We start from the raw sequence: 26,539 nt of genomic DNA, 5'->3' as shown, positions 1-26,539 counted from the left end.
TTATAATCAATTTAATTACCAAACGATACTGTAATTAATTTTTAAAAACAAAAGAACGCAAATAAAAACTGTAGGTACAGTTAGTTATGATGACTAAAATTATTAGAAATAAAATACCAAGCCTTTATTCTCTCATCCTGTTTTGCTAGCAAATATTTAAAAAATGAATACAAGAATTTGCAAACTGCTATTCAGTGTCATTTTATAACATTTTGCCTAACCCTGAGTTACAACTGTGTCAGAGTTCGTTCCCTATGGACTCGAAAATGGCTGGGTCGATTTTTTATGAAATTTCACACAAAGGTACTTTATGTGCCTGGCAGTGTTCTTAGATGGGTTTCGTGTTTGAATGTATCCGATAAGTATTGGTAATCCAAATAATCCGATAAAAGAAGGAACAGACGATTTTGACCAGAGTTTACACATTACACAGCCCAACATCACAAATGGATTTGAGAAGTTTTATTACCACACAAGCAGTAAGGTCAGGCATATAAAATCAACAGCAGGTTCTTTGATATGAGAGAAGTGCATTTGAAATGAATGTTTCTGTTTAGAGCACAATTGAAGCATGATACTCAACTTTTCAGGGCTCTACGGACAAACTTATCTTTAGTTGACCTTTGACAACTAAATATTTTCGTTTACTAGACAAATAGAAAAGTTACTAGCCAAACCTACATGATTTTTAGAATATGACATTTTGTTCTGTGACGAGTATGTACATAAATATTTTTCTTTTTTTTTTTTTTTTTTTTTGAATAAGTGTAATTCTAAATGTACAACAAATTTTATGTTGATACTTGAACGTATAAACATTCTGATTACTTCAGATATTTTTTTAAAAGCCTTTATTAAAAAAAAAAAAAAAAATGTATTAAAATTAAACTTTTACTGAAAACTATCTATTAAACCTTTGTTTAAATTTAACTTTGTTCATTTTATATATAAAAAAAAAGTTGTAAAGATATTTTTCATTCAGTAGTGAGCTTTGGAAAATTCTCAATGAAAGAAACACAATCGCCAAAAGATAAGCATTTCATTATTTCTAGTCGCCACTTTGAAAAAAATCACTCGCTAATGCGACTGTTTCACTTGCAATGTAGAGCCCTGCTTTTACATTTTAAACTTATGTAACTTAGTCCATAATACATTCTAGTCTACATTGCAATCTAGACTACAATGTATTGTGGACTAAATCACTGTGGGGAGGCATGTGAAGCTGGTGCACGGAGATAGGTCCCCAACTAGAGCAGGCAATCAATCAATTTGATTGAAAAACGGGTGATTTCAAAGATTTCGACAATAAAAAAATGGGAGTGTAAAATGTAAAACATTAGTTGATCATCATTCAACTCTGAGTAATATTGGGCCTCCCTGTTATAATGTGCGTGTGTGACTCATTATATATATATATATATATATATATATAGATATATGAGAGAGAGAGAGAGAGAGAGTTTTTTTTTTATTTAGCTTGTTAAAAACGGTCAAAAGTTAAGTGCTTTGTCAATTGATTGAATATGGTTAAATTTGTACTCATTTTTGCATTAAATACTAATCCCTGTTAATCTGTGCATCGAATTGTTACCATAATACTTAATTTGCTGCACCTTGTCATAAATATTGGTATATCGTATCAACTAGATAAGCTTAGTAGTTTCCGAGAAAAAGTGAAATAGACAAAGAGAAATAAAATATATTAGGTTGAGAAGTTCTTGTAGAATTTTTTTAATGATTTCAAATGAGGTATTTTCAAATAAGTTTTCGTGATGATACCTTTACTTTATATATTTTAAAGAGCGTTTTTTGCTCTAATTATTTAATAACAATCGTTTTAAAACAATCATGTCTTCTTTTCAGAATATTCAATACTAGCGGGGGTACCCGGCGTTGCCCGAGTGTTTGTTTCCGGGACGGGGGGGGGGGGTTAAAAAATGTTATGGTAGGTAAGTAGGAAGGATCAAACCCGGAGTCATGAGTAAAAGTAGGAAAATAAAGTGTGAAAAAAAAAAACAAAAAAAAACAAACATCTGCAACGTTAACAGTTCGGCCACCAAGAAAAGTCCATTCCAGTTGTTTAGGAAAAAAAAGAAAAAAAAAAAAAAACGACTACGGTAGGTCGGCACGAACGTGAAAATATAATGTGAATTGTCCAGCACGCTAACCACTACGCCACAGAGCACTGCAGCTTAGTTTAGTGATTTTAAATAACTCCACATGAAACCACTACGAAGCTAAACCGGTGTTCTCTTCTCAACTGTTCCTTGTGAACGATCCCCAAACGGTGTTAAGTGGTGGCAGGGGGGGGAGGAATTTTTTAGTGAGAAAATATTTTACCACTTCCATTGATCTTAACCGATTTTGGCCGTGACTTCTCAGCAGAAAAAGTATAGAAATCTAAGATTATCGAGGAATTTGAAATAACACACCTATAACACACCTCAGGTATTGTTCTGCCGTTTGTGCATATTATATTTGCATGAAATATCTTGATTTTTAATCCTATTAATGTCAAAATCAGACGGGAAAAAATGAGTTCATTTTATTTATATAGAGACAAGATGAGTAAAAAAGTAAATTCACAATTTTCTTATTTTAATTCAAGTGAGGCTGAAAAGCTGCTGAAACAGCTTGCAATATCAATGAAGTGTTTGGTCCAAGAACCACTACTGAACACACAGCACAATGGTGATTTAAGAAATTTTGTGGCGGTGACGAGTCTTGAAAATGACGAGTGTAGTAGTCAGCCATCACGGATGTTAACAATCAATGAAGAGCCTCATTGAAAGTTAATTCATGCACAACTGCTTGAGAACTTGCTTCTGAATTAGACATAACGTATACAACGATTTCCAACCACTTGAGAGAGATTGGAATAAAAAGATCTTGATGAATGGATGTCTCACAAATTTAATGACAATCAAAAGAAACGCCGTTATGAAGTGTCATCTTCCCTTCTTTTATGCAACAAGAAGAGCCAGTTTCTTGACCGGGTTGTGACTCGACTTTTTGTGTGAAAAATGCTTCAAAAACGCTTTCAAGGACTTCATCGCCACAAGAACGCAAGATTATTATGCCACTGGAATAAATATACTTGTTTTGCATTGGCAAGTGTGTCGATTCTGATGGTGCTTATTCCGATCAATAAATTTTTGTTTGAGCCGAGATACGTTCATCTGAATTTAAAAGTAAAAAACCACAAGAAATTTCTTGTCAATCTGATACATACACACATGCACCAAAGAGACACCTGTAACAGGCCTGGTAGCCCTATGACAAGATGAAGTATGTGAAAACTTATTAAAATAACAAAGCAGAACATTTTTAGCAGGGAACTTGCTAGAAATAACCAATAATTAACTATATCGTTTAATAACTGTACCTATCCGACATTGCCCATGAGCCTTTTTACTTTTTTTTTTTTTTTTTTTTTAACTATACCATTTTATTTAATATTTGTTTTCTAAATAGGATATTTATTAGGATATATATTGTTTGCCCATTCATTTGAAACAAATTTATGAAACTAACGTTTTTAATCGGTAGAGATGCGACCTAACGTTTTTAATCGGTAGAGATGCGACCTAACGTTTTTAATCGGTAGAGATGCGACCTAACGTTTTTAATCGGTAGAGATGCGACCTAACGTTTTTAATCGGTAGAGATGCGACCTAACGTTTTTAATCGGTAGACACTATGTATATGCGATATCAGTCTGGAGTTTAATTTGCATATTGGCTTTAAAAAAGATTTTATGAAATAAAATATTTAAATTTAAAAATTAAGCAAAAAGCCATTATAAGTCACGAATAAGATGCAAATATTTTTAGCTTCTTTATTTTTGTTTTATTTAAATTTGGTTTAAATTTTCGGGTAGAATATCCTTTCTCAGAGACAGGAGTGTTCCATGTTAGGAAACGTCTTTCTCAGGGAAAAGGTATTTTACCAGAAATTTTATGGCAAAAGTTTAAAATAAATAAAAAAAAAAGAAAAAGAAAAAAAGTTTAATATTCGCATTTAATTTATTACTAGAGGGAATGCCTGGCGTTGCCCGGGTGTTTGTAGGTGTGTGTTCGGGGGGGGGGGTAGATAAAAAAAAACCCTGGTGTTTGGAGGTGTAAAAGAAAAAACGTTTTGGTAGGAAGATAGGCTCGAACCCAAAGCATTGACGCGAAGGTGGGAAAAAAAAAGGGGAAAAACCGTGACATCTAACCCGCTCGGCCACGAGGGGTGAGGAAGTGAAAACTGTTTCAATTTAAGGCTTATAAAATTGACAGGTGCATGAATTAAAGGATAATGAGGTCAAACATATTGGACAGTTAAGTTTTGCTGCAAGGCAATTTTTCTTTCCCCAACTTTGGCTGTTTGTTTACCCAAGATAAAAAAAATGGGGGTGTCCATTTAAAAAGCAATTGTCTGATATGACAGTTTTTGCCACATTGATCAAAGCAGATTTGCTTTGTGGATGTCCCTGCCATGAATGCCAGGGAACTAATGGTACGGATTCAGTTTCACTTTTTATACTGAAAAGCAAAATGAAGATACGGCGATTGAAAAAAATTTCGAAAATAGCACGTAAAAGTCGGGCAAATTAAAGATAGACACGACCTCCGTTCGTAACTCATAGATATCATGATTTAGACAGTATCTAAAAAGTTTTAAGAAGGAGGGATCCGACTGAGCCCCCCCTCCCACCTCCAAGCCTTTGTCGGACATAGATAAGCGTGGGGGGTGGGGTGGACAACCAGCGTGGCCCGGGTATTTGTAGGTGTGTGTGTTTGTTTGGGGGGGGGGGAATCAGAACAAAAGGGAAACTTAACAATAGCGATTTAAAAAAAAAGATGGGAGGTTGGTGGCATGTGGGTTTGAACCCGGAGCCTTGAGGCCTTTAGGCTGAGCCTGAACACTTGCGCTACGGCGACAATGTAAGAGAGATTAAAGTGAGTCAGATCAAGGAGGTTTAATTGACAGGTGGACGCTTAATGAAGTCATCGCGGGAGCGTTACAATGATGGGGCAGTTTTTTGACGTTTGTTTACTTTGTTTCACTATGGGACCGTTTTTTTCATTTACTGAGGGGCAGTTTGGGCTTCCCCAAGATGATGGGAGTGGGGGGGGGACCAGTTCCCCATTGAAAGGGTATTGTCCAAATTGAATAGCAATTGTCTGATATAAGGAAAAAACTGCATTAATCAAAGCTGATTGCTTTTGGACGCTGGGAACGATGCAACAGCCTTCGTATTAATTTCGCTTTTATTATATGAAAAAGGCGAATGTACACGCGTCAATCGAAAAATGTTGAATATTTAGCTTTTGAAAGTCGGGCAAATTAAATACACATGCAATCCCCATTCGTAACTCGTAGATATTATGATTTCGACGTGATATAAAAAGTTTTTAAAATGAGCGATGGCCTCGAGAAGCCGCCGAAAAAAAAAAAATCCTTTTGCGGACATACACAAAAAGCGAACATACGTACATACACATTTTCGCTTTTATATATATATATATATATATATATATATATATATATATATATATATATATATATATAGACAGATAGATTTGTGGCTTATGACATTTTGCTTGGTTTTCACATTTAAAATTCAAAAGATGCTTAAAAAAGATCTTTTCCGTTCTCGTTAACTGTTATTTATTTTATTAATTCAATGTTTTGATTTTAATATCACAAATAGTTCAATTTTACAATATTGTTTTATTTCCTGTTCAAATGTTTTTTTAGGAATTCATTTTCAACAAATCGTGATCTTGAGTTAAAAAAAAAAAAAAAAAAAGCTGCCGTGATCGATTTCTAAATTGCAAGTGAAAAGGTAAATTTATTTTTTCTTTATAATTCAATTTAAAAGATAAATTTGTATCCCAATTAGTAAAATTGCTTATTAGCTTATTTGTATGAATGAGAAAAACCTTCATATTTTCAAATTTATGAATGAAATGTTTTTAATTGTAAACTAATGTCTGAAGTAATAAACTTCAGAAAGTAATAACGAACCGACAAAGTGAGCTTATTGCTTAATTAAAGCAGATTCACCTTAATATGCTACTCCTATCATTACATGGATGGCTGCTTTAACATCTTACATCATGCACCATCACCTTCTCATTAAAAAGTTTTAGAAATGATTTGTAAAACACGAATGATAATGTTGCAAATCCCTGGTTACATAGTTTCTTCAGAATATATATGTTAATGAAGGTGGAGTGGGGTGGAGTGTCTCTTTCAAACACTAGGTAAAATTTGTGAACAGATACCAAGTAAAACTTGCATATCACATAAAACCACTGTTTACACTGACGGCTGCAAAAGCAGGCCACATGGCCAGTTAATAATTAAAAAGTAATCAAATGCTAATCAACCAATCAGAATGATTCTAACACAATCAAATTAAAACCTAAGAACAACTTGTTAAATGAAAGTTCAATTACCAGCAAATTGAAAAGTGACAACCCCAGAAAAGCGTCTTGTATTGAGATTAAAGTTGTGATTATGTGAAACTTTAATAGAGGGGAGAGGGTGGATGGGTTACTGCCCTGGCTTGCTTGCTTGAATCATATCTTTGACGATTGAGCAATTTCATCCTTTAAAAAAGGGATAACAGGTGAATTGTGTATGTGTGTGCATGCGTGCATAGTTCAGAGGCTAAAAACTGAGGTTGGAGAGTTGTAGGTTATAGTTTCGATTCTAGCTGATGGCACTGAAGCCATATTTTTAGTTTTTATTTAATTTTAATTTTTTTTTTTTATTACATTTTCACCCCAACCAAGGCACATTGCCACTTTGATGTAGGGGGCTACTATCGGGGACATAAGTGTCAGGGGTACTATGTAGGGAGTTAGGCAGCAAGATGTCGGTTCACGTTGCACTTGAACTTCTGCGTGTCAGTACAGTATGGGAAGCAGGAACCCGGAAGGGAATTCCAAAGTCTAGTGATTCTGGGAAAGAAACTACTGGAGTAGAAAGCTCTTACATCTAGGGATCTGTGAAGGGGTGGGATTTAGCTGCTTGTCGGGTTTGTCTGGGGTATTTACGTCAAGGGGGTACAAGTGCTTGCAGTTCATCAGAACATTCACTTAAAGTACTTGTAGAACAGGCAGAGGGATGCAACATTTCATCGATAGGACAGAGGCTGAAACTTAGATGACAGTTCAGGACCTATCAGATTGGCAACTCTTTTGAACCTTGTCTAGGAGCAAGAGACTAGTGGTAGATGCACCAGCCCAAATATTACAACAATACTCCATACATGGGCGAATGGTGGCCTTATAGAGGTACAGGATACTTTCGGGCGTTAGTAGATTTCTAGCACGGTAGAGAGAACCTACCTTCTTTGCAGAAGTCCTGGCAATACTCTCAATGTACTACTATCTACTATATTTTAGGTTTAATATAATAATCAATAGAGAATTGTCTCTATAATGTGTAATCTGCATGTATTAAAATATATTTAAGCATATCTTACAACCAGGCAATGCCAGGCTGCCTGCTAGTTTGACATAAAAATCGAAATTTTGCATAAATTTCAATTGGAGAAAATTATTTTTTGGTAACAAAACTATTGTGAAATCTATATATCTATAAAAGTGAAATTGTCTGTGTGCGCGCAGTTCCCTACCAAACTACTCTGTCAATTTTCAGTCTACAGACTCAAGATTTGATATAAGGGGTATTGAGATTTGGGAAAATCTTTTTAATCGGTTTTCAGCCAAAAAAGGGTCAAAGTTCAACGATTTGCTCTATGTTTGAATACACTTTATGTAAAATTTCAAATGTTTAGACCAAAAATTGGCTGAGTAATTTGGTAATGACCACAAAGGTCAAATTTTTTAACTTTGAGCCCAATTTTGACCCCTTAAGATTTGTTTTGGACTCAAATGAAAAAGTTAGATCCATGTCCAAGTAACCTATATCTAAAATTTCAAGTGTTTAGACCAAAAATTGGTGGAGGAGTTTGGTAGAGTTTTCAAAGGTCAGATCGTTGAACTTTGACCTCTTGACAGCCAAATTTCTGGCTGAAAACCGACTAAAAAGATTTTCCCAAATCTCAATACCCCTTATGTCAAATCTAGAGTCTGTAAACTGAAAATTGACAGAGTTATTTAATAGGGAAATGTACACACAGAGACAATTTCATTTTATAGATATATAGACTATTGGTAAACCGCAAAAATTTTACAATAAGAGATTTGAAAGAGAATAAAAACCTTCTGCTCTTCTAAATATAAAATATTGAACAGGATTAAATATTAAAATCAATTAGGAACAATTTTTCCTTTTTAAGAATAGTTACTCTGATTTACTTGTAAAACAGAAGTATCTACCTCATTAAAAAGCTTTTAACATCCAAAAGATGAATATAATACTTGTATTTTATACATATGATATAAAATATAAACAGCCCTCATAAGAATTAATAGGTTAGCTTTTTTTCCTCCCCATGCATCTTTAATTCTCTATCAGGCTTTGTCCGAGAAGAGAATGGACAAGAAACAATCATTCTTGATCTGTGTCACAGATACCTGCAGGCAATGGTAATATATATATATATATATGGAGAAAATCTGTTAGGCATGCTGTGTAAATAAACACACACCAACTTTAAACCTGAAGACTAGTAGGTGTTATTTTTACTGACAGTTACCTGCAAGGCATTGAATTGAAGTCGACCCCCCCCTCCCCTGTTTGAGAGGGTTACAAGTAATTTTCTTTGCCTTAAATGTTCTTAGCTTCCTTCTTTTTAGAGACCTTACTTTCAAAAGGATACTGGCTTCATAGAATCCAAACCCCACTTAAAGAAAAAAAAAACAAAAAACAAAACTCACTGTGCATAAGAGATTGTACTTTTGTGGCATTTACTTGTACATGTCAGTAAATACATTGTACAATTTGCATTTTTTTTTTTTAAATTGAAAAATAAAAATCCTGAAGCTAAAAAAAAAAAAAAAAAAAAAAAAAAAAAAAAAAAAATTAAAAATTTTTTTTTTTTTTTTTTTAAAATATTTTTTTGATTAGCTTTTGCATATCAGACAAACAAAGCTTCTTTTAACAGAGTGTGTGAATATCGGGGAAAAACATTGCATGAATATTAGCTTATTCGCAGTAAAAAAGATTATTGACTATCTTTTTTTTTTTTTTGTCTATCCCTCAGTTCCACTTTTTCTTGAAAACTACTAGGCTGATTTTGTACGAACTTTCATTATAACGGTGCAATTAACTAAGTATTGTGGTATCTGTTTGTGCAGTGATTAATAAGGATTAGTCACCACAATACTACATTGACTCTAGAGGTTTAGCATAAAGCAGTTATTCTAAGTCAACAGGGCAGTTTTTAATGGGCTAAAAATCTAGTTAGCATATATATTTCCTTTACAGAGATTAAAAAAAAAAAAATTTTTATGTATAGGAAGATCTATTTCATTTGAGTGAGCAATTTTACTGGGGATAAAAAAAAAAAAAAAAAAGGCTTTATTACATTCCTTGATTTTAGTTTCCATGAGTTTTACTAAGTGCAATGCTATTCTTATAAAGAAACCTAATGATCTAAGTTTTGGAGTCTCTGACTGCACGACCAGTCAGTTTGTTGTTTTTTGTTGTATGGCATTCACCCTGTAGGTGTATTGAACAGGTTTCCTCTGAAGTAGGAAGTGTTGAGGGAATATTAAATTCACAGGTGATCCCCATTCAGTCAGTCAGTAGATATCATGCACTTCACTTCCATTGCTACTTGGAAATTTTATTATGAGAGGGGATTCTAACTGTGGCCATGATTAAGCAAAAATTCTAATAAAAACACAAATCTGCATTTGCCTTTGTTTATTCAATATAACCTAACTCTTCATTGCCAGGAATTGGTCAAATTTATTAACTCATTGTAGTTTTTATTTGTATTAAAAAAAAAAAAAAAAAAAAAAAAAAAAAGAAAATAATATCAACCAAATCTGACAGAAATTTCTGTTTTTAACTACTGTATCATTTAAAAAAAAAAAAAAAAAAAATTGCCTTCAGTAAAGACTTCAGTTGCACGATTGCCTGGCCTGTTATAAGGAAGGCCATGACTGAATTCCATTTAATATTTTACAGCACATGCTGCATATAAGCATGCATACATCAAAAATGTTTCTGGTAGGTGTGCGTTATCTTTAGGCCACATCTATCATACATCTTTGAAATAATTCTTATATGAGCATTACCCAGGAAGATTATTTAAAAATAAGATTAAAAATTAAAAAAAAAAAAAAATGTTTTGATTTCAGTATGCAATTACATTAAGTTGGTTGGGTGATGGTTTTTGTTTTACGGCATATCAACCAATTTTGGGTTATTTAATGCCAAATTTCGTAATTTTTTTTTTTTACTTCATGTTTTTTACTTTTATGCTTCAAGATCTTTAGATCTTAAAATATTTATTTATATGGTGTTTGGCTGTTTTGTAAAAAAAATTGTTTGTTTTTGGCCTTGCAGAACACAAGTTTTGCAAAGGAAAATACAACATCAATGTTTGGTGCTTTTTTGGTCAGGATTGGTTGGTTGTTTTTGTTTTACGGCATATCAATCTTTTTCAGGTTATTTAATGCCGAATCTAGTTATTTTGAGGAACGATTTTTAATGGAGTATATTTTTTTTACATCAGATTCTATTTAACCTATAGTTGGGACCCTAACAGGTACTACCACTCTGGGTCAGAGTGGACCTGGGAGCAATGGCAATTTAAGGGTGGCTCCACACTCCTCAAAGCCCGCAAGGTGGGGCCTAACCATTGGATATAGTTTTAGGTCATATCCAGGACCGTTTAGTCAAGAAGCCAGTATCATTAGATAACCTGATCTGACAGCACCAAACACCCTAACAGGTATTATCACTCTAGGCTAAAGTGGATCTGGGAACAATGGTAACTAAAGGGTAACTTCACATTTGATGGAGCACCCAAATGGGAGCTCCATCAAATGTGAAGTTGGAGCTCACCATTGAATATTTTTTAAGGTCATACTCAGGATCAATTAGATTAGTATTTATTTGTATAGATGTGATTAAAAAAAAAAAAAATCTCTTGCAAAAAGATTTTTTACTCAAATAGCAGTGGGGACTTCTGGGGTTCTTAGCCTTTTTTTCAGTTGCATTCCTTCAGATGATTGGCAGAATTATGGATCAGCTAAAGCATGAGCTTTGTGACATGGAGTGGTTTTTGCAGACTGTATCACTGATGATGATGTAGGAGGTGAGATGATGTATTGCTTTTTCCATTTACATCCCCACCAACAAAAAAAAAAAAAAAAAAAAAAAAAAAAAAAAAAAAAAAAAAAATAGAAAGTTCAGTCCTTATAAAAAGTTTTAATTTGTATAAATAAATGGAACTAAAGAATGTCTTACCGAGTCGCAAATTCTACTCCAATGGTACTTTTGCTCTCTAAGTTGAACTCATTTCTGGTAAACCTTGATAAAAGGTTGCTTTTTCCAACACCGGAATCGCCAATCAAAACAACTGAAAAAGACAAAAACAAAAAGAACATTTTAAAAGAAATAATACTAGCATAGTTACCCAGCATTATGTCGGGGGGGGGGGGGGGGGTCATAAGCAACAGAGTAGCAGTATTAAAAAAAAAAGTGTGTGTAACTATCTCCCACCCCTTTCAATGTGTATGAAATTTTTTAAATATTATCCCTCTAAATGTCACCTCTCTCATTTCATTTCACACGTTTAGCGATAAAGACATGATTACAAATCGACAAAGCCAACAAAGAGTGACCTGTTGAGTTAGCTACTGAGTTTACATTAGATTGTTTGAATCAAGAAAGAGCAAGTGTGTAAAGGCAGTTAAAAAACAAGCCGAGCATGCGGTGTCCCCCCTCAGTGAGTGAAAAATTTATTTTTACCCTGACTATCGTTTGTGCAAAATTTCAGAAAAATCCAAGGTGTGGTTATCAAGAAAACTGCAAACAAACAAACGGATGAACAGGAGTGAATTACTAGGTCCAAAAATCTAAAATTAGTCTACACATAATTAAATAGTATTACTACCTCTGGTGATATTCCCTTTTGTTTATAATGAACTATACTACTCTATATTTTGCTTTTTACGTTTTGAAGAGGTAGATTGAAATACCATATAAAAAAAAAAAAAGGGAGGAGTGGGTCAAACAACATGTAGCGAGCGTATGAGAATAATCGAAACTCAGTAAAATAATGAGAATAGTAGCCCAAAAAATTAAATTGATCAATCTTCATCTAAAAAACTGCAAAAACCAAAATGTCTATTGAAATGTACCAAGATTATAAAAAAATGAGTAACAGTGCGAGTACCTACTCTAAAAATTGAACAATTTAAAAATAAAGCACATTTTTTTTGTCACAGTGGGTGTGACTATAAAGAATTATGTAACATTCAATAAAAGAAGGAAGAGTCTATTTGTAGGAAGAGTCCACTAATTTTGCATGATTAGCAATGAAAATACAAATTCAAACTCGAGCATGATAAACCTGATGTGAATGCACCACCTAAAAAATAAATATGGATTGCGGCAACAGTAAAGCCACATCACATTTTATTATATTAGAATATTGATCTGTGATGGATCTGCTTTGATCCGTCAGATTAAAATATTCACTACTGAAGTATGTGAAAGAAAAGAGATTAGACTAATTTTTTTTTTTTTTTTTTTTTTAATTTTTTTTTTAAGATGAGCCAACAAATATGGGTTTAAACAAATAGATCTTTTTTATGCATTAATCCGGAGTTACGGCAGGGTCCACAAATATGGAATTTTTTCTGCACTTTGCATGATCACATTTGGTCCAGGTGAACACCGGTTTTACAGAGATCATTGTGCAAGACGTCTACCCATTTCACCAACCCTCTGTTCTTGGCAACTTCTAATGTAAAAAAAAAAAAAAATTTTGTGAGGATGTCTAAAGCGACCATCAGTACATGTGTAAAAAAAAAAAAAAAAAGAAGCTAAATTAAAAAAAAAAAAAATCTGAATATAAGGAGTGTTTTTTCTAGAGGCAGCTACATTTTGTTTAAAATAAATCAGAGAAAATAATGTGTGTGTGTGCGTGTGTGTATGAAAAACAAAGTGAACCATAATCGGATGTTATAAAATAAATAAATCGAATAAAAAAAAAAAATCACGGGACACATTCCATCTGAGGTTTTTTTTTTCGTTTCTATCCCTTTTTGCTTATTATTACAACAATTCTACAAAACTTTTCTGTTCCTTCTTTCAGACTTATATCCTTGAAAAGGATGACGAAAAGCGCTTCAGGTTTTATTACATTTCGTGATTTTTTTTTTTTAAATTGACTTATTTTATAGCATCCGAATATTGGTTCACTTTTTTCTTGGGTTGTATTAAATTTCGTGATTTTTTAAAAATTATTATTCAACTTATTTTATAACATCCGATTATGGTTCACTTCTTTCTCATGCCCATGTAAAAAAAAAAAAAAAAAAAAAAAAAAAAAATTTTTTTTTTTAATTTTGCTATTCTAATAAAGTTGTCCCATTATATATATATGTGTGTGTGTGTGTGTGTGTGTGTTGGGATAATTAATTGGAAAAATTAAAAGTGTTGGGTTATCAAAATCAGTATCGGAAAAATTAGTGCATATTTGTCGATGCTGAAAATTGTTATTTTTTGGTTTTATTTTGCTTTAAACTTAAATTTCCATTACTGATGACGACTAATTATAAACTACCACGAAAATTAAAAGCTACAGATCATTCTAAAAATGTAAGCTTTACATTTGCATATAATGTACCAGTTTTTATGATATTTTGAAAAGAAAATCTAAAAACAAGTACCACTGCATATTAAAATTTTTTTAGAAGAATCAAAATCGGTAATTGTATTGGAATCGGGAAAATATTGGAATCATCCTGTCATTAATATATATATATATATATATATATATATATATATAACAAAAGAATAAGCGAAGTAATAACCCTAAAATTTCTTTAAAAAATCGTTGCTCGGGTGTTTGTGTGTGTAGGGGGGGGGGTAAAAAAATGTTTTGGTAGGTAGATAGGTACGAAGGATCGAACCCGAAGCCTTGAGGCAAAGTTGGAAAATAAAGTGTGAAAACGTGAGATGTTAAACGCTCGGCCAGCAAGAAATAGTAACTGGAAGACGTTTGAATTTATTTAAATATTAAGAATTGACAGGTGCCCGCACTTAATGACTTAATGAGGTCAAATAATGAGGTCGCAGTTAATTATTTTCTGCGGGACAGTTTTTAATGAGGCCAAAATCCGGTTTGTTTGTTTTTACCCAACTTTGGGGAAAACCAGCTCCCCCCATTTATTAGGGGAGTGTCGAGATGAAAACAATTGTCTGATATGATGGTGAAAAGCCGACAATGACCAAACGTTTACATCACTTTCTAGAGACCATCCAGTCGTGGGCCAGGGAACTGCCAATCCGAATCCAGTTTCGCTTTTTTATACTGAAAAGCGGAAAAAAAAAAACATGCGGTGATCTAAAAATCTGGAAAAAAATAGCGCGTGAAAGTCGAGCAAATTAAATACACATGCGACCCCTGTTCGTAACTCGTAGATATTATCATTTAGTCAGCATATAAAAAGTTTTAAGGAGCGAGCCGACCGAGAAACCCGGCGAAAAAAGCCTTTTGCGGACACACACGCACATTTTCACTTTTATATTTATAGATACATATAGAAGGTTCCTTTCTTTAAAAAGCACTGACTTGATTTTCAACAGATTGTGATCTATTTCTAAATTGTAAGTGAACAGGTAAGTTAATTTTTCTTTACAGGCTGCTTTAAAAGAAATTTGTATCAAAATTAATAGAATTTCAAATGTTTACAAACTTATGTTTATCTATTATTATACTAAAACTCTGCATTCGTTTTGCCACTGCCTAATTTTAACGTCATGACATTATTTTTCGCATAATTTCCAAACTTAATAACTAAGACTGGAATGCTATGTTTTAATTTCAATTCTAGCGGATGGCACCCAAGTGATTTTTTTAAAGCTTAAAATCACTACTATATACTGGGTACAATATAATAATCAATGGAGTATTGGTTGCAATATGAAATCTGCATAAATTAAAATATAATTAAGCATATTCTAGTTTTAAATTAATGCTTTAACAAGCAAAGTTTGTCTAGTGATCGAGAACTAACAAAGCAAGCTAGTTACAAATTTAAAAGCATGTTTAAAGAACATACTTAAAATCAATATTTTATTAATTTTCACTAATTCCTGTGAACATTAATCCCGTTTATAATAGTTTAAAGAAGATTATATACAACTACAACAAATAGAATTGGAATCTTTGTTCTTCATTTGGGATAGTCCAGTTGATAATATATATATATATATATATATATATATATATATATATACCTTTAAACCAGACAGTAAGAAGAGGAGAGGAATGTCTTCTATATTATTTTCCTTAGTCTGTATCTGTCTTTCAAAAATTACTGAGCTGATCTAATGAAAATTTTGTATGAACCTTCATTATGATAAACTGCAGCAAACTAACTATTATGGTATCTGCACGATGCACAGTTGGGAATTAATAGAGATTAGTATTTATTGAAAAAAAAAGAAAAGCACAAATTTAATCATATTGAACCACAAATTTAACCATATTGAACCATAAATTTGGCATAAAGTCAACGGTCTATAACATTTGCATGGACTAAAACGTCTGGCATATAAATTTTATCTGTTAGTCATAAGAATTGATCTCATTTTGAAGTAAAGCTTTTAATTATATTCAGAAATAATGAATATTGCATTAATAGTAAACAATTCCAACAAATTAAGTGAATTTTGCCATGACTTGAAATCAGAAAGAGGGGTGGGGGGAAAGATGAGAGCATGGAGTAAAAGACTAAAGTACAACCCACAAATGGAAAAGAACGAATTGTGAAAAATGTTAACAGTAAAATATATTAATCCATGCAAAAATCATTTTATGTACTAAATCCAATCGAGAACAAAAAGTTAATGAGTTTTTCACATGGACGAGGAGATAACTCCATAGAATTGTCATAGAAGGGAAAATAAGCTTTTTTTTCTTTCTTTAAAAAAAAAAAACAAAAAAACACTTATCTTAAAAATTATAAAACTGGACCGTCCAGGCATCCTTGCTTGAATCTTGTAATAAAGAACAATACTTCTATGTAATAATAAACAGGAACCTTGATTTTCGGACAATACATTTTAAAATGGGTAGAGTCAGCATTTTTTTTTTTTTTTAAACCTTAGCGACATCAAATTATTTGTCATTTTCCTGATCAAGTAATCTCATTTTCATTTGTAAACAAGCCAGACATTTTATTTGTTAATCTATATAATTATAAAACTGGACGGTCTGGGCATCCTTGCTGGCTTGCTTGAATCTTGTCTCCCACGATCAGGTTATTCCATTAAAAAAAGGATGACAGGTGAATTTATATATATAATTATATAAATATATGCATATGGGTGTGGCTCAGAGGCTAAAAGGTACAGAGTTGTAGGGTTTGATTGTAGCTGATGGCACCTAAGTCTATATATATATATATATATATATATATATATATATATATATATATATATATATATATTAGTTTAGTTTTGATCTCACTATACATCAGGTTTAATATAATAATCGATAGAGAATTGTCCATAATAAATATGCAATCTGCATGAATAAAAATATATTTATATGTATCTTACGACCGAGCAATGCCGGACGGCCTGCTAGTATATAATTATTTTTTTACTAACCAATATTTAAATTCACTGATGAAAACTAGGTTGATATGGAGTCAGGTTAGCCAAAATGACTTGGATTCCTGAATTCTGAAATATCAGACTTGGGCTTCAGTGCTGCCTGAAAAAGTCTTAAAAAAAAATAAATAAATAAATAAAATAAAAAGGCCCGACCGCACATACTTGCAAGATTTCTGTTCAAGTATTGATTCCACTGCAATTTCAAGAATATATCAAAGATTCAGATAACTATAACACGATCGACATGGTTTTCAAGTCTAATGCTAACAAATTCTTGTCGAGCCTTCCTCTTGAATAATCAAATTATCCATTTTATCCATTGTCTAAAGACCTCTGAAGGTGTTTCATCGTTCAACTAACAAATTCATTAATCCTTATCCTTAAGTGGCTTTTGGGCCTTGGTGACTCATTAGGATATAAAAAGTCAGCAGGGAGCCATAAATTAGATTATTTTTCTTAGCAATAGATTTCTACCTCTGACGTTAATTTGACATTTTCTTGCAAGATAAACGTTTCATCCGAAAGTGTGGACTCATTGAATCTAACATCTAAAAATAAGACCCCCCCCACCCTTCCCTCATCACATTCTCAATTACTGAATTCAATTTTCATTGCAATTTTAGGAGATCAAATATTTTTTTACAATCGATTACTTCAAACAGAATTAAATTAAACACCTGCGGAAATGATCAATAATCTTTGATCGCGTTTGGTTTCAGCATACATTTAGGCAAGGGAGAGGGGTGTCGACAGGTTTAGGAACCGAGTTTCTATTGTATCAAGTTTAATTTTAAATTAAGCCTTTAAAAAATGGCTTTCAAGCATAACTCAATCCCAGAACTAAATATTTTTGCATATATTTTGCATCATTAAAATGGAAGGAAACCTCGATTCACTCAGCTTTAATAGATATTCAGGAGTTCCGAAAGTAATGCACCTATTGTTTTTTTTTTTTATTCCATCCGAATGGATCAGAGGGGATTGCAAATTGCATTATTTTGATTGAACCTATACATTCATGACCTGAAAGTTTCACCTCTTTGTTGTAGATATTGACTGTAAGACTAAGAAATCAACCCTTGTTACCGTGTATCAGAAGCAAAGATGCGTTATCGAATTCTTGGCAAAAATTCAATATGTAAAATATAAATTTTGGAGCACAAAAGGCCGCTCATTTTAATGGCACTGCCCCTACCTTTGTAGCTCTTCAACTGAGTTAAAAATTTAAAAAAATAGGCAGCTTTTCTTTCGGAACGACCCTCTTCTTTTGAAGTAAATGCCAAATATGAAATTTAAAATAGATTTTATACATAATGAATGATACCACACACTGTTAGAATGGGTAACATTAATTTTCTGAACAGAACATTTTTATGCCCTCTTACAAAGATTAAAATCACAATATAATGCTACTAAACCATATATCTAGAATCCTTAATCCAAAATCCATTATATGATTTGATTTCAGTAAATGTTTAAAATTAAAGACTTGAGCTTAAGAGGTCCTAAGAAATTGAAATTCAGGAAATTTTGCTGATAAGTGTTTAATGATTAGTAATTTAATGGAAATCTAAATATTTGAAATTTCAAACGGAAGGTTAACGATGCAAAAACCTCTAAAATATTCCAAACAGACTGAAATTTAGGAGGACTAATATCTATTATTAAAATTCCACAAAAATCAAAAGGTATCTGAATTATCAGTAAAAGCTTACCTCTTTAACCTTTTTTTTTAATAAAACTGAATTAAATATAGCATTTGATATGAAGTGACAATTTTCCATCCACTAGTGGATAAGGGAACGGCCTTGAGACAGGTTAACTGAATACCAGATAAGCAGGTGGAGGCTAATGCACATAGGATATGCACTAGTCACGTATATTTCCATGAAATACATACAGATACTCAATCTCCGACTTTACACTTGGCAGATGTTAGCCACCATAAAAGCGGACCAACTTGGTAGAGTGTGGGTTGTTGACCTTTGTTGGTGATGCATTTAGTATCAATCACAAAAAGCGCTGGACAAGAAGGGATTTACTTGGTAAAAATTTTGCTCCAAAATTCTTCATGACTACAGAGACCCACTAGTGCAAATGATGTTGACCAACCTGCGTCTTAACAAAATGACAAATTGAAATCTTAGATAGACAGGAAATTACTTGGATAAATTGATTGTTAAACCATCTTAGCATGAATAAAAAAAAAAAAAAAAAAAAAAAGCAACTAAAACCCCATAACATGAATACATTGAAAATTTTTTATGTCAAACAATCATTTTTATTTCATTTTAATCACCATCTTCTGTTTAATGTCTTTTTACATACTGGCAGGTCTTTATTCTCATTTCCTTGCAGATTTTCCCTGGCCTTCCCCTGTAAACTGACCCTTCTATATCTAACTCATTTGTTCAAAATGTGACCATAACATCTAGTGTTCTGCACACATCTTCCTATACCGTCAAGATTTAATTTTCTTCCGAGGTCATCAGATTTAAACCCGTCTTTAAGACCCACATTACACATCCACAGTATCATTCGCACATAATTTCTCACCATGCAATGCATATCCTCAACTCTTACTAGCCAGGTTTCACTTCCATATATCATTGCACTGCCTATATATACCTGATAGAATATTCTCCTGGTCAACAATGTATACCCTTTAGTAGTGGCAAAAGTTCCCAAGTTTACGCCACCCACGCATTTTTTTTTTTTTTTTTTTTAACCACACTCACACCTCTTCCTCCTGGTGTCCAATAGCATCACCAAGATAAAACTTCTGAACAATTACAATAGCTTCATCATCCAAATATACTCTTTCTACATCACATCAGATAAAAGTTCCAGTTTCATCAATGGTTTAATTGAGAATTCTTTTGTTCAAAACAAGTTTCTTTTTGATGAGGAAAGAAAATTATTTTATTTGCATATCTTCGCTGAAATGTCTTAGAAAAAGTTGCAACACATACTAGAAGCTCTCACCCCCTCAATATTCGGTTACTCCATATTTTCTTCTACATGGATTGAAAGAGAAAAAAAAAAAGGGTACCATTAATTTAATCTTTAGTTTGTTAAAAAGGCAAAGATGCTGATAGCTCCTCATCCTGCATCAGAGATGCATAAAAACTTAGAGGGATGCAGTAAAATCATATTCATGCATCTCAATAACGCAAGTCACTGCTCACAGAAAACCCATAAGTTTTCTTTTACCTCCATTGTTTATTTTTTACCCCCCCCCATTTCAAACTAACTATAAGCACACTGACCTGATCTACCCACCGTTAATTCACTTCCCATATTTTGTCCTTTAGTCCTCACATTCTATGAGAAATGTTTCTGACAAAGGAGGAAGAACTGCTGTTTTCTGGGTCGGAATATATCCCATCTAACACATTGTTGGCTAGTTTTTACCTTTAAGTAGTTCCCCCACTTACATCAAGTAGTTTTATGCATTGTCTATATAGATTTCCATTATGAATGAAAAATATTGTGATAAGGATCAGGTAAATACAAGAACATGGATTCTTAGCATAGAACCTCATTACTTTTCATCAAAAAGATGTGCTTTTTAGGGTCAACTAGTCTTTGGATGAAGATATAATGTTGAGTTCTGATCACATTATCCATTTTGGAAGGGGGGGGGTAATTAACATCTATACTGTCATTTTTCCTATGCCCTTTTCTACATATATATATATATATATATATATATATATATATATATGCCATGATGCCTCCATTCAGTCTCGAAAGACAAAGGATACTACCCCCTGTAGGGGCAGTTGCATGTATAATTATGTGGCAAGGGTTGCGCAATCTCCAACCACTCCTCTCCTGAATCGACACTGTTTGAGTCCAGTGGCAAGGAGAAGTCTAGGACGACTGGAAACAATGCCGAGATAAGCGGAGAGCACATACAGCACTTGGAAGTCCCAAATGGTCACCCATCTGGTACTAACCAGGCTCACCGTTGCTTAACTTCGGTGATCTGACGGGGAACCGGTATTTTTTTTTTCTCATCTTATTCCAAGAATCATAACATACCAAATAAACTCAAAATTTCCAGGGAGACAGAATTAAATTTGTGGGTCTCATTACTCTCAGAATTGAAATGCTATCAGCATTCCTGTAAATTTTATAATGCTAGATTACCAAGTTTTTAAAACCTGTCACTAGCAAGCACACCTGATATTGCTGGGAAGGACACCTTCATACTATCAATCCAATAAGAATATTGTTTCTAATTTTAAGTTATAAATACTAGGTTGAAAAAAAAAAAAAAAAAAATTGTGTATAGTGTTAAAATAATTAAATGGTGTCAAAGTTCTGTTGCAGCCACCCTATCACGAGATGTTGCTCCATCTGACTCCTATTTATTCTGGTCAATTCAGCATTTTTGAACAGTCAAGAAACAGTGTTTGCAGGAGTTAGATTTCCTTTTTTCCTTTCCTGGTCAACTCTTCAACTTCCAGGTGAAAACTTTAAAAAAAAATAAAATGCTTCTTGGCCAGAATATTTTAAAGGCACTAGAAAATGTTAATGTACGGTCAGAGTTAGACTAATGCTTTTGGAGTCAAAGACTATGGAAAATATGTCCATCTTCTACAAAAGAATTAAAATATTATAAATCATATAGTATCTGTACGATATTAATGGAATATTTCTGAATCTGGAGTCTCCAGATTCAGAAATATTCCATTAATATCAACCATTTAAAATTTCAGTTGTCCAAGTCAAGCATTTGGCTACAGATTCTAAACTGATTAAAAATATTTTTATGCATCTACAGAATTTGAACAGAACCAAATGTACTTTTGTCAAACCTAAAACTTAGGTCAAGGTTAGTTTAAAAAAAGAAAAAAAGAAAAAAAAAAAAGAAAATCGATTCAAATTTTGTAGAAATACCAATATTTTAGGTGTTTTGTTTTTAAGTACTATAAAACAGTTTGTTTTGAGAATTCAAATTTTTTATCAAAAAAAAAAAAAAAAAAAAAAATCAATGTTTGGGATTTTCTGGATGTTGAAGATTAGCAAAGGATTCCTTAACATTATTGATTATCTATATAATTAAAAAATAGATGTATGTATGTGGATGTGAAAACATTTAACCGATAAACTCTTAAACTACTGGTCACATAACACTGAAATTAACAGGAAATAGTAATCATACATCAAGGATGGCTTAGAATGAGTAAAATCTTTGTTTGGATGGATGAATAACACATACAGAAATATGTTGGCAAATTGAAATTAAAAAAAAAAAAATGTTCATTTCAACTTGCCAACATATTTCTATTACTTTTGCGTATGCACAAATTCATTCATAATTTGAAGTGGTTTAATTTTAAATCTTATCTATTTGTCAATAACTCGAACGATAAAGAATGCAGCTGAAGCACTAAATATTGTTTTTTTTTTTTTTAATTCTAGCTGATGACACCCAAGTCATTTTTTTTGTAATATTTGAAAGTTTAAATTTAATATAATAATAATATTTGAAAGTAGTACTAATATAATATTAAATAGTGAATTTGCTCTGTAATGAAACCTGAATTAAAATATATTTAAGCTTATTTTACGACCAAGCAAGATCTCTCCCCTCCACTATATAAACATAATATTATATCTATTATAATAAAACAAAAGGTATTTTAAAAAATATAAACGTTAACAAAATCGATTCCTCTATCTACAGGGATCTTCTATTCATAGGTCAGATATTTTCTGATATCACGCAAGCTCACTCTTCAGATCTCGCGATTAAATTGTGTGCAAATTCCACTTCGTGCAGTCACGTCTAATCACTTGCTTCCAAATTTCCGTTGGTCGACCAACTTACCTGTTACTTAAAGCATCCATGCTTTTAGAGTGGTTTATCCAGATGACAAACACTCCATATGATCATACCAGCGTAACAGGTCTGTCCCAAGGATAAACCTCTTTGCTGAACAAATGTAGTCTTTTCAGCAAATCTGCCGACGTGTTGGGTTTGGTTAGACTTCACATTGAAGATCCATGTAATCATGAATCCATCATTGCATTACAGATGGGTGAGAGAGGACTGAGCAAGACGTTTGAAGCCAACACAATTATAACTACTATTACTACTACAAGAGATGATAATTTCCTATAATATGCTCGTTCATTCATTCACTGCCATAACATGTGTCGCACAGTTACTATACTACGAGGTGCCTTCAATAAGTTTCCAGACTTTTTTTATACAGGTATTTAAAATTGCTGTAGACTCTTGAAAATTCAGTATGTTATTGCTAAACATCTTATGATAGGATTGACCAATTTTTATGAAATGAACAGCTACAGCAGGAATTGGAATACACCCTACTAAAGCCCGATTGTCACAGCTGGTGAATTTCAAAAATGCAATCTGGAAGTGAGGACACATAAGAACGATATGCAATAAAATTGTTTTGAACTTGGAAAAAATGCCACAGAAATATATGGAATGCATTAGACAGCTTTTGGACCATCTTGCATGAATCTAGCATCAGTTTTTGAGTGGCATAAGAGATTCAAGGAAGGCAGGGAGTCTGTGAGAGATGAGGAGTGGGAGGAATAAGGAAGTCAGAACACCAGAGTTGATTGACCAAATAAAAAATTTCATGGATAAGGGTTGTTGTGTCTATAGAGACAATAAGTGCACAGTTTGATGTCAGTGTGGGAACTGTACACACAATTATTCACGAGGAACTGAAGATGCAGATTTGAGTGGATGCACCAGCTCACAACTCCGTCCTTGTCACAGACTATTTGACTAAGATGGGTATCAAAACAGTTCTTCACCCTTGCCATAGTCCAGACCTTGCTCCCTGTAACTTTTGGTTATTCCCTAAGCTCAAGGAAAACCTTAGAGGCTGTGAGACAATTAAGATGAAAGAGGCTGTAACGAGAGTCATTGATATGCTCACACAAGAGGACTTCCATGGAACCTTCCAGAAGTTGTTGGAACAGTACAAGTGCATTGCAGCCGGAGAAGATTACTTCGAAGGGGACTACAGTTTCATGTGTACTACCAATAAAAGTGCCCATACGAAAAAGTCTGGAAACTTATTGAAGGCACCTTGTACATAGCTCGGATGTAGCGAGGAACACAGCTCAAGATGGTATGAGAGGCAATGTCACCCATGCTGCCTTGACCCTTATAGCCATACTTTTAGATCTATCACCTGCACACAGCATATCTCCTAGGTAATAGAAAGAGTCTACTACCTCCAGGGTATTGTCATCTAGTGCTATTTCTTTGTGGGCATTATTAATCAATAGGATTCACCCATCCCATGCATCTCTTCCACTTAAATTTGGGGTTTGGGGGGTCATTTTCTAAAAGATTAGAAGAAATAAATTAAATTTACTAAAAGATTAGAAATTAATTAAATTTACTAAAAGATTAGAAGAAATTAATTGAATTTGGCCATGCACAGAAAGAAATAAAAATATGTTGGCAAGCTGAAATGAACATTTTGCATTTCAACTTGCCAATATATGTCTGCATTATTCATCCAAACAAAGATTTTACTCTTTATAAACCATCCTTGGTGTAGGATTACTATTTCATGTTAATTTCAGTGTTATGTGACCAGTAGTATATGAGTATACAAGTATTTACAGATAGACACGCACACATCTATTTTTTATATATAAATAAAACAGAGTTAAAAATATAATTTTTACAAGTAATTTTTTTTTATCATAAATTTATATTTTTTTAATAATGCAAGAAAAAAATAAAACAAGATGTGTTCACCGTCTCAGTGAGATGTTACATGCAAAAAAAAAAGTGAATATTTCTGAAAACATTAACAGATTCAATTAAAATATGTCTAAAATAAGTGCTATTACTACTGAATCTGTTTTGTCTAATCTAGAAAAGGATAGTTTTCAAACGGAATGCTGTTTTAATATACAAATTAAAGTTAGTAAAGAGGAAAGAGTTCAACCAGGAGTGTATGTACATATATTATTACAATATTTTTTAAAATACCGACAGACACTAGGGTTTCATCCTTTCAGGAATCATCAGTGCACGGTTATATGATTACTCCCGGTCGGGAGAGTCAAACCCAACCACGAAGCCATCTCTGACTCCTTTAGCAATGAACAAACCTCACGCCCAATATCAACTATGAGAAATATCGTTGAAATTTTAACATTTAAATGTTATACCATCCGGCCATAGTGTTCTAATGATTATGACATCATGACCTATGTGCATATATATATTATATATATATATATATATATATATATACACACACAAATCAGATTCCAGCAGAAATATCTGGCTACTGAACTCTCCAAGTATATATAAGAAAAAAAAAATAATTAAAAGTTTGTTTTTAATTTGAATGAGAATTTCAATCAATCAGGTTGAGATTACTCATTTTTAATTTATTCCCTTCAATTATTTTTGTCAGACAAATACTCTATATAGCATCCAATCTTCTGCAAGTGGTAGATGTAAGTGTGACTAAGTTTTCCAACTAATCTCTTGCCATTTAACAGATTCCATAGGAAGGTGTCCCTAGACTTAATCCTTCCAAAATAATTAGCAAACTTAGCAAGACCGAGATAAGCAGCATCCATGCAGACGTTTATTGTTTGTCCGTTTCCTTTTTCTCATGTCCAATGCAACTCCTAACATCCTTCATTTGTTTTATAAATATTCAAGCTGCCAAGCCATAAAACGGGACAAATTCCACCAATGCCCCCAAAAGTGCTCATTTTTAAGATTGCCAGAAAGGATGAATTCCAGATAGTCCGCCATTTAAATTTACGCGATTTTCATAAATAGTATTGAATCCAAAAGTATTCATTAATTCGAAAAGTCGTTATTTAAATGAATGTAATTTGTTCATTTATCGCTTATATTACGATCAAAATGACATCTAAATCAATAGTTTTTAAATCCTGTATATATTGTAAAGCAAAGATTCAAACACAGCTATTTGTATGCCTAATTCACATGAGTATCTTCTAAAAAGTTTCGTATTTATGCAAAGAATGATCCATTTTTCCGTGATTCCGACAGCTTACATAAACTGCCAGAATATGGTGATATGCTAAGCCAATGAAAATTGCTCGACCAGACAGCAATACAAATGTGCAGTATGTATATAGTCAATGAAAATTGCTCGACTAGACAGCAATACAAATGTGCAGTATGTATATAGTCAATGAAAATTGCTCGACCAGACAGCAATACAAATGTGCAGTATGTATATAGTCAATGAAAATTGCTCGACCAGACAGCAATACAAATGTGCAGTATGTATATAGTCAATGAAAATTGCTCGACCAGACAGCAATACAAATGTGCAGTATGTATATAGTCAATGAAAATTGCTCGACCAGACAGCAATACAAATGTGCAGTATGTATATAGTCAATGAAAATTGCTCGACCAGACAGCAATACAAATGTGCAGTATGTATATAGTCAATGAAAATTGCTCGACCAGACAGCAATACAAATGTGCAGTATGTATATAGTCAATGAAAATTGCTCGACCAGACAGCAATACAAATGTGCAGTATGTATATAGTCAATGAAAATCTCAGCAGATGTGCAGCTTCCTTCCATTTCCTCTAATCCTTCTTTGCTGTCTGCGGCTGCCCTTCAGTACAGAAATACAAACAGTTTATAAAATTAATGTTTGGTGTTATTCATATCTAATTTTATTGTTCTCTCTCATATATATATATATATATATATATATATATATATATATTTAAAGGTTATG

The 26,539-nt window shown here is 32.9% G+C and overlaps 1 protein-coding gene across 1 annotated transcript in view; it reads right to left on the bottom strand.

Annotated features, from left to right (window-relative positions):
* The window catches only part of LOC145267064 (ras-related protein Rab-11B-like), a 118,560-nt gene that overhangs the window by 55,826 nt on the left and 36,195 nt on the right, over positions 1-26,539 (bottom strand). The window contains exon 2 of the mRNA XM_080123018.1: positions 11,389-11,500. Within this exon, the coding sequence (XP_079979144.1) occupies positions 11,389-11,500 (112 nt within the window). The remainder of the gene's footprint in view (positions 1-11,388; positions 11,501-26,539) is intronic.

Source organism: Euprymna scolopes, chromosome 42, assembly GCF_053919585.1.
Source record: "Euprymna scolopes isolate OS-2025 chromosome 42, ASM5391958v1, whole genome shotgun sequence".
NCBI classification, from domain to species: domain Eukaryota; kingdom Metazoa; phylum Mollusca; class Cephalopoda; order Sepiida; family Sepiolidae; genus Euprymna; species Euprymna scolopes.
Note: the sequence above shows the minus strand (reverse complement) of the source record. Positions and strands in the feature narration are given on the sequence as shown.